The 17,687-nt window shown below is 42.5% G+C and overlaps 1 protein-coding gene across 1 annotated transcript; it reads left to right on the top strand.

Annotated features, from left to right (window-relative positions):
- The first annotated feature begins 1,369 nt into the window (after positions 1 to 1,369).
- On the top strand, positions 1,370 to 2,950 carry LOC145547549 (uncharacterized). Its single transcript, XM_081614827.1, has one exon. The coding sequence runs from the start codon at positions 1,376 to 1,378 to the stop codon at positions 2,153 to 2,155; it is 780 nt and encodes a 259-aa protein (XP_081470953.1). The 5' UTR covers positions 1,370 to 1,375; the 3' UTR covers positions 2,156 to 2,950.
- The last annotated feature ends 14,737 nt before the right edge of the window (positions 2,951 to 17,687 follow it).

Genomic DNA, 17,687 nt, shown 5'->3' with positions numbered 1-17,687 from the left:
AAAATCAGCAGCGCTTCGCTTTCACAGACGGTGGGACTTCGTCCAATTTTTAACGTCACTTGGAAGGAAAGCTTAAAGAAAGGTAAGCTCCGTGGACGTGATGCTAGCAAAGCTAGCTGTATTTACTGAAACACATGTTGCATCTGCGATGAAAAAAAGTTGTCACTCATGCGCTAAATTATTGTGTGGAGGTGTTGGCTGAGGTGTTGCATATATGGGACAACGCTGTGACCAAAGTGCAATATAGAAATATGACATTCAGGAACGATCCGATTCTTCTGGACGGATCTTGACCAAGTCCTATAGTGCTGAAGCCTCACTGAGAGCCGTTCTTTGTTCTTGTAATGCTCTGTGTACACTGCAGTAGCTATTTTATTTCATTAAAATATCTTTATATTTAATTGGCGAATAAATAAAACAAGAACTTAAGAACACAGAGCATGCTCATTGCTCTTTGTTTTCGTCACCTGTCATGGTGGCAGACGTTGCAGCAGGAGGGAGGATGAGAACAGTCACGGTGCTCCTCCTGCTTGGTTACTTGTTGCTTATTGGGCCTTGGACAGTGTTCATAGTTGAGCGTTGTTAATTGCTATGTTTAATGGTGCAATTTCTGACATTGGCAATATGGGCAACCACCCAGGGTGTTATTTTTTTAGGGATGGCAGGAGACCTCTGTGTATTGTGGCACAGAGATGAAAGCAAAACAGAATGAAGAAGAGTTTGAATTGTCACTGGTTAAATTTATTTCAGCTCTAAGTATTTAATATCTAGGTGTTTTTATGGGAAAGTGAATCTTTCAGATCAATTTGAGAAGCAATTTTGATAGGTGCACTTAATTTTATTGTCATGTAGCACGGGGTGCTGGTTTTGATTTGGTCTTGGGTTCGGTGGTCTAGACTACAACTCTGCTATGTGGCTCCTTGGTTCCAGGTCCTCCTCTGCCAGTTGGATTTCTTTCAAAATAAATGTGTGGCAAAAAAGTGAAGTTCATGCTATGTTAGGACAGGAGATGTTTCCATCCCTGAAATTATGATGCATAGAATCACATATCTAAGTCTAAACTATGTTACAGAGTAAACTCAATAAAAACATGCTTTATCTGTGGCATTGTTCATTAAAATGGCACATTACTGATGTATTAAAATTAAATACGATTGGTACACTTAATGATATTAGTGATTAGGCAATGCATTCAGCAAGTACTTTTACTTTTAATACTTAAGTATTTTTAAAAGCCAGTACTTTTTTACTTTTACTTAAGTAAAATGTTAATGTGGTACTTTGACTTTTACTTAAGTACATTTTTGACTGTGTATTTGTACTTTTACTTAAGTAAATTTTTTGAGTACTTTCTCCACCACTGCTCGACACACACATGACGATTCACACGGGGGAGAAGCCATTTGGCTGTGATATCTGTGGTCAGGTATTTAGTCGGAAGTCGCATGTAAGCACACACATGAGAATCCACACTGGTGAGAAACCGTTTGGATGTGACGTCTGTGGACAGACTTTTAGCCACAAGACCAACCTAAACACACACATGAAAACTCACACAGGAGACAAACCGTTCAGGTGTCATGTTTGTGCTCAAAGATTTAGTCAAAAGATCAATTTGAACACGCACATGAGAATCCATGCAGGTGAGAAACCTTTTGGTTGTGATGTTTGTGGACAAAAGTTCAGCCGAAAGGCACATTTAAATACACACCGGAGAACACATACAGGAGACAAACCGTTCGGGTGTGATGTCTGTGGACAAACATTTAGCCATAAGACCAACTTAAACACACATCGCCGAATCCATACAGGAGAGAAACCATTTGGGTGTGATGTCTGTGGACAGAGATTCAGCCAAAAGATTAATTTAAATACACACATGAGAATCCACACAGGAGAGAAACCGTTTGGCTGTGATGTCTGTGGACAGACATTTAATCATAAAACAACTTTAAACACACACATGAGAGTCCATACTGGTGAGAAACCATACGAGTGTGATACCTGTGCACAAACATTTAGCCATAAGAGCAGCTTAAAAACACACCAGAGAGTCCACACAGCGGACAACAAATGTCAAAGACTTAATGAAAAGACACACTTAAATAGCCACACTAAGACCACTGTACAAGAAACATCTCAGTTTGCCAATTAAAGTCAAAGTATAATCCGTTTTTATGATTTTTTTTTTTATTTTACTGTTAACTTTTGTTTTCATATTAAATGGTTTTTGTTCAAAAGTTCACATAAAATCAGGAAAGGATCTGTTTAAGCACTTTTTCAATGTTTTAATGTCAAATGTCTTTCTATGGTACATTAAATGTAGAGTAGACCAAAGTGCTTCCCAAATTCACCATTAATAAAATAGCAAATAAAATACAATTCTAGTGAGGTAGCACTGACATGCAGGACCTTAAACTCTAAGTTCCTGACCTCAACACTTCCTGTTCAAAACAATTGAGGCAAATGAAGTGGAAGTGTTGTTATGCAGTGTTTTGATCGCTTTGTCTACAGGCCAAAAATCCGCTCCTAAACAAGACATCGTTCTTTCTGGTGTCTCAAGCTACTTGTGACTCACAGCTCATCATGAACTGATTCGCAGGAATCCCCAAATGGGTGGGTCTTGTAGTTATTCTGAAGGATTTAAAATGAGACTGAATATCCACCCAAACTAGGGTTTTGGAAAGGTCAATGTGCTTTTACATAAGTTCAAAATAATGAGATATAGTTAGAGAGTCTGAACTTGAGTCGTTGTGTGCATGGATTCAAGATCATGAGAGTCTGAGTTTAGATAGTCTGAGTGATTGTGTGTTTTTTAAACTTTTTGTGAGTCTGAGTTCATCTGTGCTCATCTGCTCTAAAGCTGGAGACGTAGTGAGCCGGAGGAGGAGCAGACTGAAGGCTAAAATAGTGGAAATGATTGTTTTTTAATAAAAATCTTTGAATGGTACTCAGTCTCTTATATGAATCACTACCATGACATCATATCATAAAGTTATAATTTCACAGTAATAAAATGAAAAAAATAATTTGAGGAATATTTACAGTCCAACAGAAAAAGCTGTCACTATTAAGAGGTCATGTTTATTGTAACATCCTCCTTTCGATTTTATATAAACTACAAAAACAGGTTTTGTTTGAGAACATGAGCTTAATGAAAGTGGTATGAAGGAATCAGGTTAGTGAGTTAAATGAAGTTGTCAATTTTATTCACGTCAACTGTAGTACATTGGAACAATGATGTTGAAAATGATGTTGTAGATGTTGCTATTTTTTCAGTTTACCAGGCGGTTCGATACAATAGACCAGGGGTCCCCAAACTTTTTCCTGTGAGGGCCACATAACTTTTCCCTTCTCTGCTGGGGCCCGGAGTCAGTTTGTAACAGAAAAAGTGTGACGATTGCTGGACTGCCTAAATGTAAAAATATATTGTTTTCCAGAAAGCACAACCAAAATAACCCTCTCTGGGTTCTTCACCAGGAAGGATTATAGTCCGTATTTTCCAAACTATGAGCCGCACTGGACTATAAGCCACAACCCCAAAGTTTTTGTTTACAAACATATAAGCCTCAGATTTCTCTGCAGCTCCAGCTCCTTCTGCTGCTGCTGCTTCTTCTTCTTTAGATTTCAACAGCAGCTTGCATCCATTATTGTTGCACTACTGCCATCTACTGGATCCTAATATCTATACCTCAAATTCTCATAATGATCCCAGTATTATTTAATGAAACAAAAAATGTTCTTTTTCCCCTCAATGCTATTTAACTGATCAGCAACATTCTCAAATTTCAATTCCCTATTAAAACCTAACTCTGTTTTAATGGGCACTTTCTTCTTTTATTTCCAGTTTTGACTTCCAATGATTCACTTCCTGCTAAAGAGCCCCCTGGTGGTGGAAGAAAAATCCACATACAAGCGCCTTATAGTCCGGAAAATACGGTATACATAAAAAAAAATCTGAATGCTCTCTGGTATTGTTCAGGGGGCTGTCGAGAAAAGTCGAGCTCATCCCACTTCCCCATGCTGGAGATTTTAGTTTAATAGTAATAATAAATAAAATTACCGTAAAATTAATGACATAGGTGACATCAAGACCCAACAATAGAGTCAGACTGTAATAAAATGAATCTGGTTGTGTGTGTTGTTATTGTGTCCTGCAAACTTTGCTTTAATTCTACTTTTTTCTATTTAATCATAAAAAATCATAGTCAGGCAGAAAGAAAGTCATGAAACAGGAAAAGCTGATTTCCTTAATAAAGGGGAAGTTTCTGTCTTGCATCAGGCTAAAAATAGTTCAGACCATTCCTTATTTTAAAGCATTAAAGGTTTTTAAAGAATAAAATCTAAACGTTTTGAGAACTTGGATAAAACCCAGAGTAAAATACTTAAAATAATGACTTATAATTATGCCAATAATTAATATTGGTTTAACCAGTGGTTGATGTTGGTTTGATTATAAGAATATTTACACTTACTCTCACACTTGTGGAAGTACTTAAAGGTGAAACAAGTAACTGTAATTTGGTATCAGATAATTACAATAATGGATTATTATTGGGTTCTTTTCAGAAATGTCTGTAATAACTCACATTATGATTGTAATAAGAGTAACTAATAAGTTATGGTTATTATAACATTATAAATGAATGTTGAATCAGATAAACTAAAAGGTTATAAATGTGATTTTGACATTGAACTTGAAAAGGTGTAAAATGTTGTAACTGTAATTAAAGGTCACTGATGTTGTGTTGAAGGTAGATGGTAGGTGAAAGGTCAGGGGAAAAGAGGAACTGATAGGAGAACGGAGAAGATAAAGCCTTATTGCTAAACTTCAACTTGCCTAAGAAAAGGTTGGGCAGGAAACAGAGGTAGGAGGAACTGTTGAGCAACTTGGGGACATTAGAACAGAGATCCGGTCATAAGGTCTCCAGGGTGATGGAGATGAGATCATCTGTCCAAGCAGTCAGCCAATGAGACAGGCACAGCAACAAAGCTAGCCAATGCAAACGCACCAAAAGGTGGATAAACCCTTTATAAGGTGGGTGCAACAGAGGAATCGTTGGTTGGATCCTTCAGGCAGCTTCGAGCCAAGACGGAGATGGACAAAGAACTCTGCAGCTGAAGAAGAGCCGGGGCCACAGAACCGAAGACTGTTCTGCACATGGGGACCAACCCGTTAGCCCCGCAACATGTGGCTTCAAATCGCACTTCTCTCAACAGCTGGGTTTAGACCCCCAAAGACAAAGACCAAGGCAAAGATGAAGATAAAGACAAAGGCAAAGAACAAAGGCAAAGAGGAAGAACTGGTGTGTTCCTTCCGTGGGACCAGGAAGATCGTGAGACGAGGAGAAGGGAGCTACAGAGCTGCAGGACAAGAAGCTGAGGACCGCTACGCGCATGAGGAAGTCACCCTGAGGCCCGAGACCTGCCGCTCTAAGTCAGTACTCTTCCTGTACTGGGAACCTCCTGCTGCTGCAACACCTTCTTCATCATCAGGCCAGTTCTGGGGTTCAAAATGCCAAACTCTGTCCGTCTCTCTCAAAGTTTCCCTTTTTTAGTTCTCAGTGTCAGCATTAGGGAAAGATAGGCTAGATTATTGATTTTACTTATTTGATTATTTCTGCTAGTGAATTAAGCTGTACTGACTCTTGCAAAAATTGCCTTACTAATAAAATAATTAGCATTTAAGAAAATCTAAAAGATGTTGTGGACATTCAATTAATGAGTCACCTTAAAGTTCTTTGATGGTTGTGAAATAGCTATGAAGTTTGATTCTGGGAGGAAAAAGTAGAAATGTTTTATAGGTTGCTTTTAGCCAAAACTAAAATAATGACCTTGGGACTTAACTCTAAGTCACTAAATTTAATCTAGCCGTTAACAAGTGCCGTTATTTTAGGAGAGGAGCTACCGTTAACAGGAGTGGTTGTAGGGGTTATGTCGCTGTGAGGGCTACTCAGCGGATTGCCCCCCAACTGTAAAAGGTCATAACTTCTGGATCGAAGGTAGTCAGAGCTAGACGAGTCCTTTCCGACCCCAGTTTAAACAGATAATTCTCCACAAACTATCTCTAGGGTAAGACTCGAGTTTCTGGGGGTTTTCCGGACCTGTTAGACAGAGAACTGGGCCGTAGTGAGTCCGAAGAGTTGTGAGGAGTGGGCGGGACTTACTATTGGGTAGTAACAGACAGGGCCGGACCAAATGTGGAGGTGGGCCAGATCCGGCCTGCGGGCCGTAGTTTGGGGACCCCTGCAACAGGCCATTTTTGTAGGAACAGTCTCAAAGTGATTCAGGGAGCCTCGGTTTCATCATCACTAATACATAAACAGATGCAAACGTGATAGCCTGTGCAAACCAGATCTTCAAACAACAGGAATGTATCAGCAGACTGAGAATAGCAAATGCAATCAATTTAGCATGTCTGCCTTCATGAATATGCAAAATATGCCAATTATCAGAGTGCAGAAGATGAGGTTATGCTAATGTATTGGCTTACCATCTGCAATGCAGTTTAAGCTGAACCAGATCAATCAATCAATCAAATTTTATTTGTATAGCACATTTCAGCAGCAAGGCATTTCAAGGTGCTTTACATCATTAAAGAAAAAAATAAAAACAGTATGCGACATTAATAAATAGATGAAAAGTAAAGATAAAAACATCAAAGACATCAAAACCCACTCTAACCCTAATTTAGCCATAATCAAATCTAACCAGCTGGTTTTAAGTTGAGATTTAAAGGCTCTCAGTGTTTCAGCTGTTTTACAGTTTTCTGGAAGTTTGTTCCAAATCTGTGGTGCATAGAAGCTGAATGCTGCTTCTCCTTGTTTGGTTCTGGTTCTGGATGCAGAGCAGAACCAGAACCAGAAGATCTGAGGGGTCCAGACGGTTGGTACAAAAATAACAGATCTTTAATGTATTGTGGTGCTAAACCGTTCAGTGATTTATAAACTAACATCAGTATTTTAAAGTCTATTCTCTGAGCTACAGGGAGCCAGAGGAGGGACTTTAAAACTGGTGTTATGTCTCCATCTTCCTGGTTTTAGTCAGAACAGCAGCAGCAGCTTCTGGATCAGCTGCAGCTGTTTGATTGATTTATTAGTCAGACCTGTGAAGACGCTGCTGCAGGAATCAATGCGGCTAAAGATAAACGCATGGATGAGTTTCTCTAGATCTGAGACATCAGTCCTCTAATCCTAGAGATGTTCTTCAGGTGATAGAAGGCCGACTTTGTGACTGTCTTAATGTGGCTCTGAAGGTTCAGGTCAGAGGTCATCACTACTCCCAGGTTTCGGGCTGATCGCTGGTTTTTAGTTGTAATAACTGAAGCTGTGCATTGATTCTGGTTCGCTCCTCTTTAGGTCCAAAGATAATAACTTCAGTTTTGTTTCTGTTCAGCTTTAGAAAGTTTTGGCTCATCCACACATTGATCTGTTCTAAGCATCTATTCAGTGATTGGATGGGGTCAAAGGTCTCTCCAGTCGATTCAGTAAAATGTCGTGGTCAACACTGAGGTCCAACAGAACCAGCACTGTGGTTCTCCCAGTCTGTATGTATATGGTGTGATGGACCGAGTTAAAAAACAGGAGGAGTCACAGGATATTAATTAGAAAAATAGGGTTTTTTATTTGAACCCAAAGATTATAAATGACAAAAGATGAACTGAGCTCATAAAAGAGGTCAAAGAAACAAAACTGAACTCAGGCAAAAATGTAAACAAACTGGCTGCACAAACAAACATAACTGACCTAACAAATAAACGACACACAGAGTTTATATACTGGCTGATCAGACCAATTAAGACACAATAGGGATAACTAAACAAAATACAATTACACTGCGACAGACTGGCGACCTGTCTAGGTGACCCCACCTCTCGCCTGGAACGTTAGCTGGAGAGGCAGCAGCTCCTCCCGACCCCACTGAGGAACCAGGGTGTAAAGAAAATGGATGGATGGGTGGAATACAATTACAAACACAAAAACAAATGGAGTCTTGACAATAGAGTCTTCCAGACTGAACTTGTCACACCTGCCTCATCAATCAGCGCCTCCCTCTCTGCAACCTTGCAACCTGGACCTATCAGTGCCGGTCCAAGCCTCGCTCCAGCCAATCATCGTTTGGGCTCCAGTTCAAAAGGACCTTCACCCATGGCCTCCTCTGCTGGAAGATGGACAGAGTGGGCGGAAGGAGAAGCGAGTGAAATGGCAAACAAACGAAGGCGGTAGGATTTGATTTGACAGATTGCATAAACTACATTGACTGTAACAACATGGCTTCTACATCAGAAGGGAATAGTGGAAATGAAATGGAATGGATGATATCAAGATCAGCAAGAATGAAAAGAGCACTTAGGAAGAGACAAGAAAGGGCAAGATGTTGGTCGGAAGAAAGTGAAGCAAGAGAAGAAGCTAACAAAAAGACAAAAACAAACGACAGGGCGAGGTCAGGAGAACAGAATGACTTTAATAGAGAAGTGGAATTTAAAATCATAGTGGAATTCAAGCAAGAAGGAGGATTTATCCATCCGATAAAGTTGACCAGAGCAATAGAGTTAGAAATACCATCCATCCATCCATCCATTTTCTTCCGCTTATCCGGGGTCGGGTCGCGGGGGCAGCAGCTTCAGAAGGGAGGCCCAGACTTCCCTCTCCCCAGCCACTTCTTCCAGCTCCTCCGAGGGAATCCCAAGGCGTTCCCAGGCCAGCCGAGAGACGTAATCCCTCCAGCGTGTCCTGGGTCTTCCCCGAGGCCTCCTCCCGGTGGGACGTGCCCGGAACACCTCACCAGGGAGGCGTCCAGGAGGCATCCTGACCAGATGCCCGAGCCTCAACTGGCTCCTCTCGACGTGGAGGAGCAGCGGCTCTACTCTGAGTCCCTCCCGGATGACCGAGCTTCTCACTCTATCTCTAAGGGAGAGCCCAGCCACCCTGCGGAGGAAACCCATTTCGGCCGCTTGTACCCGTGATCTCGTTCTTTCGGTCATGACCCAAAGCTCATGACCATAGATGAGGGTGGGAACGTAGATCGACCGGTAAATCGAGAGCTTCGCTTTTTGGCTCAGCTCTCTCTTCACCACGACGGACCGGTACAGCGCCTGCTTCACAGTAGACGCTACCCCAATCCGCCTGTCGATCTCCTGCTCCCTTCTTCCCTCATTCGTGAACAAGATCCCCAGATACTTAAACTCCTCCACTTGAGGCAGGACGACCCTCCTGACCCGGAGAAGGCACTCTACCCTTTTCCGGCTCAAGACCATGGCCTCGGATTTGGAGGCACTGAGCCTCATCCCGGCCGCCTCACACTCGGCTGCGAACCGCTCCAGTGAGAGCTGCAGATCACGTTCCGATGAAGCCAACAGGACCACATCATCCGCAAAAAGCAGAGATGCGATCCTAAGGCCACCAAAACGGATCCCCTCAACACCTCGGCTGCGCCTAGAAATTCTGTCCATAAAAGTAATGAACAGAATCGGTGACAAAGGGCAGCCTTGGCGGAGTCCAACTCTCACCGGAAACGAGCCCGACTTACTGCCGGCAATGCGGACCAGACTCTGACACCGGTCATACAGGGACCTGACAGCTCGTATCAAAGGGCCCGGTACCCCATACTCCCGGAGAACCCCCACAGGGTCTCCCAAGGGACACGGTCGAACGCCTTCTCCAAGTCCACAAAACACATGTAGACTGGTTGGGCGAACTCCCAGAACCCTCCAGGACCCTGCTGAGGGTGTAGAGCTGGTCCAGTGTTCCACGACCAGGACGAAAACCACACTGCTCTTCCTGAATCCGAGGTTCGACTATCCGATGGACCCTCCTCTCCAGGACCCCTGAATAGACCTTACCAGGGAGGCTTAAGAGTGTGATCCCCCTGTAATTGGAGCACACCCTCCGGTCCCCCTTTTTAAACAGGGGGACCACCACCCCAGTCTGCCAGTCCAGGGGAACTGCCCCCGATTTCCATGCGATATTGCAGAGTCGCGTTAGCCAACACAACCCTGCAACATCCAGAGCCTTAAGGAACTCCGGGCGGATCTCATCCACCCCTGGGGCCCTGCCACCGAGGAGCTTTTTGACCACCTCGGCGACCTCATCCCCAGAGATTGGAGAGCCCAGCCCAGAGTCCCCATGCTCAGCTTCCTCAACAGAAGGCATGTTGGTGGGATTGAGGAGGTCTTCGAAGTATTCCGCCCACCGGCCCACAACGTCCCGAGTTGAGGTCAGCAGCGCACCATCCCCACTATAAACAGTGTTGGTGCTGCACTGCTTCCCCCTCCTGAGACGCCGGATGGTGGACCAGAATCGCCTCGAAGCCGTACGGAAGTCTGTCTCCATGGCCTCTCCAAACTCCTCCCACGCCTGAGTTTTTGCCTCAGCGACAACCCGAGCCGCATGCCATTTCGCCCGCCGGTACCCATCAGCTGCTTCTGGAGTCCCACAGGCCAAAAAGGCCCGATAGGACTCCTTCTTCAGCTTGACAGCATCCCTCACCGAAGGTGTCCACCAACGGGTTTGAGGGTTGCCGCCGCGACAGGCACCAACAACCTTGCGGCCGCAGCTCCGATAAGCCGCCTCGGCAATGGAGGTACGGAACATGGTCCACTCAGACTCAATGTCCCCCACCTCCCCCGGAACGTGTTCGAAGTTCTGCCGGAGATGAGAGTTGAAGCTCCGTCTCACAGGGTACTCCGCCAGACGTTCCCAACAGACCCTCACTACACGTTTGGACCTGCCAGGTCTGACCGGCTTCCTCCCCCACCACCGGAGCCAACTCGTCACCAGGTAGTGGTCAGTGGACAGCTCCGCACCTCTCTTCACCCGAGTGTCCAAGACATACGGTCGCAAATCCGATGAGACGATGACAAAGTCAATCATCGAACTGCGGCCTAGGGCGTCCTGGTGCCAAGTGAACATATGGACGCCCTTATGCCTGAACATGGTGTTCATGATGGACAATCCGTGACGAGCACAGAAGTCCAACAACAGAACACCGCTTGGGTTCAGATCGGGGGGGCCGTTCCTCCCAACCACGCCTCTCCAGGTCTCACTGTCATTGCCCACGTGAGCGTTGAAGTCTCCCAGTAGAACAAGGGAGTCCCCAGGAGGGGCACTCTCCAGTACCCCCTCTAAGGACTCCAAGAAGGGTGGGTAATCTGAACTGCCGTTCGGCCCGTAAGCACAAACAACAGTCAGAACCCGTCCCCCCACCCGTAGGCGGAGGGAGGCTACCCTCTCGTTCACCGGGGTGAACCCCAACGTACAGGCGCCCAAATGGGGGGCAACAAGTATGCCCACTCCAGCCTGGCGCCTCTCACCGTGGGCAACTCCAGAGTGGAAGTACGTCCAGCCCCTCTCAAGGAGACTGGTTCCAGAACCAGAGCCATGCGTTGAGGTGAGGCCAACTATTTCTAGCCGGAACCTCTCAGCCTCGCACACTAGCTCCGGCTCCTTCCCCACCAGAGAGGTGACGTTCCACGTCCCAAGAGCTTCTGCAGCCGAGGATCAGACCGCCAGGGTCCCCTCCCTCGGCTGCCGCCCGTAACACACTGCACCCGACCCCTTTGGCCCCTCGGACAGGTGGTGAGCCCATCGGAAGGGGGACCCACGTCAAAGAAACACAACTTGGAGTTCAAATCAAGGGCAGAATGATCAGAGACAAATCTTAGTACCAACAACAAATATACAAAAAGCATAAATGTAGAGTGGATGAAAATTCAATGGTGGTGAAAAAAGAAAACTTTGTAGCATTTATGTGCCATATTATCAATGTTACAGTTCAAATGAAGAAGAAAAGTGATAAAATAAAAGCAATCGTAACAGCAGCAGGAAGATTCTTAGATATGAAAGAAATCCAAGCAGATCAGATTCAAACCATTTTGAGTGAAACAACAGAGAATGCTCAGGATTCAAGCTTTTATAATGGTTCTACATATTATTCAATGGAATGCTAGAAGTTTAATAGCCAGTGGACAAGAACTTAAAAAGTTTATTTATGATTTAGAAATAATTACAGATATAATATGTATTCAAGAAACATGGTTGAAACTTAACCTAGAATTTAAAATCCCAGGATATAGAAAGACAGGATAGAAGTCATGGTAGTGGAGGTGGATGTGCCACTTTAATTAAGGATGGAATAGCTTATAAGAAAAACATAACGAATAAAGAATTAGAATGTGTTAATATAGAAATATCTAATTTAAGAAGATATGGAAATATAAAAATTATAAATTACTATAATCCTTGTAAAAGTCTTGATAGTGAAATGTTTAAAGAAGTAACAGGAAAAATACATAGAAGAGAATTATGGTGTGATTTTAATGCACTCAATAGTCTGTGGTAGCAAGAAGACGGATCATAATGTATCATAGTTGAAGAAATGATGGATGAAAGATCATTAGTTTGTCTTAATAATGGAAACGGTACAAGAGTAAATATACATAAAAATACAGTTTCATGTCTAGATGTTACATTAAAGGCCCAACCTCAAAGTATGCTGGGAAATACAGCTGGCATGTTTGTAGGTCAAGTCTGATTTTCCGTTTGGTTCTTCGTCGATCCCCAAATCATTTTAAAACTTGTTCTGAGCCACACAGTTTCAAAGAGAAGTTCATGCTGAATCCAACGGTATAAAGTTTTACAGGGTTTGCATCAAAACGGTCAAACTAGAAGCTAATTTAAAGTCCTTACCGCTAAGCATGATGGGTAAATGAAGCGGACATGTTTGTAGTCCAAATCTGATTGTGTAGTTCCAGCCCTCGGCAGAAGCTCAGAAGTGAAATTAAAAGCTGCATCAAGCTTCATATCAGGAAAAGGAGTTTGCAAACAAAGAATTAAAAGAGATTGGTGAAAAAGCGGAGTTTTAAAAACAGCACTCAGCCTTCAGAGGAGCAATCAAGTAACTGCAGTGCATTCTGGGTAAAACTTGTGGACATGTTTGTAGTTCTGATCTGATTGAACCGTTCCAGCGCTTGGCAGGGGTCACAAGTGAGAATAAAGACTGAATAAAACTTCATGTCAGAAAAACTGAGTTAGAAAATAAATAAATTAAAAAGGAAATAAAAGAATGTGATGAAAAAAGGACTCCACAATCAAAATGCCAATCTTCAGAATAGGAGACAAGCAATAATCCTGCATCCTGTGGAAGCTCAAGCGCAGACCTAAAGCTGAGCAGGGTGTGTGCATTTGATCTCAGGGTAGCCATGTTTGTGTTTGGTGATGTGTTTAATGTATTTATCTCCTTTAGCTCCACAGACAACGCTCTGAGGCCCAAAAGGTGGAGACGAAGCTGTGAGGGATACACAGACCTGAGCACTTTTCTCAAGTCTTTTAGGATAACCCTGAATGATGCGCCGCCTCGTAAAAAGAAGATGGAGGCCGGATTCCCCCCTGACAAAGAGCCTCTTTAACAAGTGGCAATTGATTCAGTTTAAGACGAGATGGGACCACCTTATCGAGTTTTTTTGTTTTCCTCCTCTTACTGACCCTACCTTACCAGGTTCTGATGCAGGGCACGTTATACTCAACTATATTCAATGGGTAGTTTCTGTCTCCTTGCCAAACGGAACCGGTAGAAGCCCATATTAGACAAGGTGGAGAGCTTCATTGCAAAGTCCAACTGAACTGGGAACTGTAACACTGCAGAGGAGATCCTGGAGATCTGCACAGTTCTATCCACTGCACCCCAAAAGCCAGCCAGGATTTTATGTGCCACGTCCAGGACCAGAGGTTAACGGGAAATGTCATTTCTGAGAGCAAGAAGACTGTCAGCAGAAGAGGTGGATGGATATCAAGTGCCGGTTCCTGGATCATGTTTTGGAAACTGACACTTCTGTAATTAAAATAATAATAAATTCATAAATAATTTTTTTTTCTTCCACATGACTCTTTGCAACCAGGACTTTCATAAAGGGGTCCATCACATGTGACTACCATGGAATATTCACTATTGCTGCCGAGGCTGGCGGCTTGTGGGATTCCTGAAGGTGGGACAAGATTCATACATTTACTTTTCCAAGTCTGGGGACTGTTAAGAAAATAATTTACATTATGCTAGTTTTAAAACTTAACATGTCTTGATTGAAATAGCCTAAATTTAGTTTTTGGACTTATCTTTATGTTACCTGTAGTTACAGCAGATTGTTTGCTAAGATCTTTTGATTTGCCTTTTGTCTGTGTGGGAAAAAAGCAGGAGAAGTTCCAGCTTCACACTGATGTGTGAAAAGCGGTAAAACAGCATGAGTTCAGGCCAGTGGAGGAGAAGCTCCGCTTCCACTTTGTTTAGATAAGGTGACAACTGGTGTTTGATCTTGAAAACAAATTGTAGGTTGGTGATTCACTCTGAGGCTTAACCCAAACCCAAACCCTCCCCACGAATGGTTCTCAGCCCCTTCAGGTACCTCAAAGGGTTTGCACTCTCACTCGAGATCAAGAACCACCTTGGGCAACAGGGACTTTCTTTCATGGTTGGTGTATGGTGCTTGTGGTGGGCCCCAGGGAGTTTCTAACTTTTAAGAGGGTCCGAGACAGCTCCTGGTTGGATGAACAAAGATACGCCTTATTTGAATAAATAAAAAAAAAGAATATACCTTTACTATAAAAATTTGTGCACGTGAGGAACAAAGCAGATTTGCTTTTGCAACTCTTCAAAGACGTCTTTGCTTTTTGTTTGTCGTTTCCATCTTTTGTCTTTTTCTCTCAGGTGGATTCATGTATTTGTGCTCTGAGTTTTCGGTTGTTTTGTGATGAGCTTTTCTGGTGATGGTCTGCATCTCTCTTGAATAAATGCTGATTATTGTGACTCTGTTATCTCTGTGTGATCTCAGTCTTTGTGCACATCATTTTCTGAATCCGGGCATAAGAGAGGATATAACAAGTCTAAAGGTTTTAAAAAGGGTTAATAAGCTTTAAAAATGTTCCTCTCATAATGGGACCAAGGACTCTCAGGTCCACCTGTGTGACCAGACATCCGCAGCTGGCCATATTTGGCTGACCGATAAACCTGCCAAAAACTGTCAAATGTCTGTTAGTGAAGTTCCCAGGCTTGGCAAACCCATTTCTCCTAGTAAAAACAACAAGAGACATCAAGCTGGGAGAGGAGATCTACATGGACCATGGGGTGAGGCAGCACTCATTTGGGCTTGGAAGGCCAGGGGATGATCTTAGCTGGATGGGTGAGGTTGGCTCACCTCCCCCAAGAGAAATAGTTTATTCTTATGTTGACGATGTTCTATTCAATTATCGGTTAAAATCTTTATTTTAATTTGTTTGACTGTGGTGCTATGATAAAAATTTCAGTGTTTGAAGTTTTAGTGTAATTGCTCTTTTTTCTGTACTCCAAAGTTCAGTATGACTTTAAATTGTGTTATTGCAATTAAAGTTTTTGTTTTGTCTTGTGCTGCTGATAATTTTTTCCCTCATTTTTTCCTTCTGGTCCTGGAGACAAGACGGTTGACCAATCATGGTACAGAATGTTTTCCTTTGCATTAGTTTTAAACTTTGAGCATGTGTGAAATGTTTGGTCAAAAGGCCAAGGCAGCTGACCTTCCTTGCAGTGGAGGACATTTTGTGAGTTCAACCCAAAAACAATCTTCGTTGGGCAGCTTGCTGTTCCTTTTATCGTCCACTAGATTGAGGCATTGCCATGTCAGGTGAAATCTGTATCGCTGTGACAGCTATTTTCAACTTTAGCATTGCTTCCTGTTGCATAAAGATGGCCCAAATGAAACACACTGAGGTTTGTGGGTTAGAGCTGAGAAAATGGAACATATTAAGAGGTCAGATTCCTTTTGCAAGATATTGTAAATGTCATGTTGGGTTCCAGTTTCTTTACCCACATACAGAACACCACCAGGAGAACAGATAATCAGATAAAGTTTATTTCAAAAATGATGAGAATGTGAGAATCTGAGTCTGGTCCTTGGGAGGGGCTACAGGGTCGTCTGTTTTCTGAAGAGTAGTGAGAGGAAAATGGTGAGTTTGAGGTCATCAGAAAGATGGAATCTTTGAAACAATCAGGAAGATCTTACTTGTTTTAGAAGGAGACTTTAACCTAAGAGGAGATACTGTGGGCTCCAGGGTTTGGTCTCTTTGTGGGCGTTCTTGAAGTGATTCAGGTTCCAGTGAGTTCTTGATAGAACGAGTTCTTTGTTGGATATGAGGAGGCTGCATGCAGTGGAGGTCGGACAGGTAAGTACAGGTAAGGAGGAGCGAGTCGACTGGCGTCAAGGTTTTGGCAGTCAGCTCCTCATATACTCCAGGATCATTAGCTGATAGATCACAGGTGCTCTGGCTGAGTCAGCAGGCATGCTCTCCACAGGTGAAGCCTCCAGTCGCCCTCTAGTGGCTGAAAAGGGGAAGCAGCAGTCAGACAGAAGCCCCCCCACAAAGAAACAAAAACCCTGGTTCCCAACATGCTGGAGTAATTATTTTATTTAAAAGTTTAATAGGACAGAATCCAAGACTGTTTAATTTTTATCCAACCAAACTTTAAATTTTTCCAATCTGTTTCTGCTCAACCTGTAAAAGCAACAAATAAATAAAAAATAAATTCTCATTGTTTCAGAGAAACATGTCAACTCCATATGTGATATTTTATTGGAACATCTTTATTCATAACTAACTGGAAAAAGATTTGGACTTTACCAAATATATGATAATTAATAAAGTAAAAGAATTGTATTATTGAAATGATTATTTACCCATCCAAAGTTTTTCTACAATGTTTTAACAATAACATGGATCACAGAAGATCCAATCCAACTTTATTTATAAAGCACTTTAAAACAACCACAGCTGATACAAAGAGCTGTACAGTAAAACACAACAATAAAAAAATAAATAAATAAAAGAACTAAAAAAAACCAACTAAAAAACTCTTACAGTTTAAAAACAAAAACATACAATTTAAAACTAGATCCCGCTGGTGTAGAAAGCCAAGTGAAATAAATGTGTTTTAGACGAACTTTAAAAGTGGACAGTGAAGGGGCCTCTCTGGCGTTCCATAACTTTGAGAAGATGTTTGATTTATTTTGGCCTTTTCTCTGTTCAATTTTGCAAAAGTATTTTCATTGTGATTCTATTGAACCGTATGTCTACATTTGGTTTGAACATGTTGTTTTGCTTCATTAACTATCCAGCAGAGCTGGAGATCATCACCAGCACCTCCTGACCCCACTAAGGGACAAGAGTGTTAATGGGATGGATGGATGGACTTTCCAACAGCTAATTTTTTAAAATATTAATCTTATATATTTAGCCAAATGACACATGCATAAATGCCGTTACACTAATAAAAATCACTTCTTTCCATTTTCACCCTAACCCAATGAAGTCAAACAATCTATCAAAACTATTGGACATTCCACCAATACTAAAGCTATTAAAATTTGCACTTTATGTTCTCTTTAATGTATTTATGTAATACTAGGCTGATGTACTGGCGGTCATTATGTCACTCTATGCTGTTTTTATAATATTATGTATTTTGTGTCTCAATCAAGATTATAAACAAACAGAAAAAGACAGATGCATCCTGGAAGGCTTTCCATGTTCATGCTGGAGGAGAGAGAGTGGAGGGGTGAGTGAAAGGGTTTTAAGTTACTCCCCCTGCTGGCAGCCCCATGCATAGCATCATAAAACAACATGGAGCTATACACTTTGAAAATATATACAAATACATGAAAACATAAA

Source organism: Poecilia reticulata, chromosome 13 (genome assembly GCF_904066995.2).
Source record: "Poecilia reticulata chromosome 13, P_reticulata-male-v2, whole genome shotgun sequence".
Taxonomy (NCBI): domain Eukaryota; kingdom Metazoa; phylum Chordata; class Actinopteri; order Cyprinodontiformes; family Poeciliidae; genus Poecilia; species Poecilia reticulata.
The sequence above is the reverse complement of the archived record's forward strand: the minus strand, read 5'-3'. Positions and strand labels throughout refer to the sequence as shown.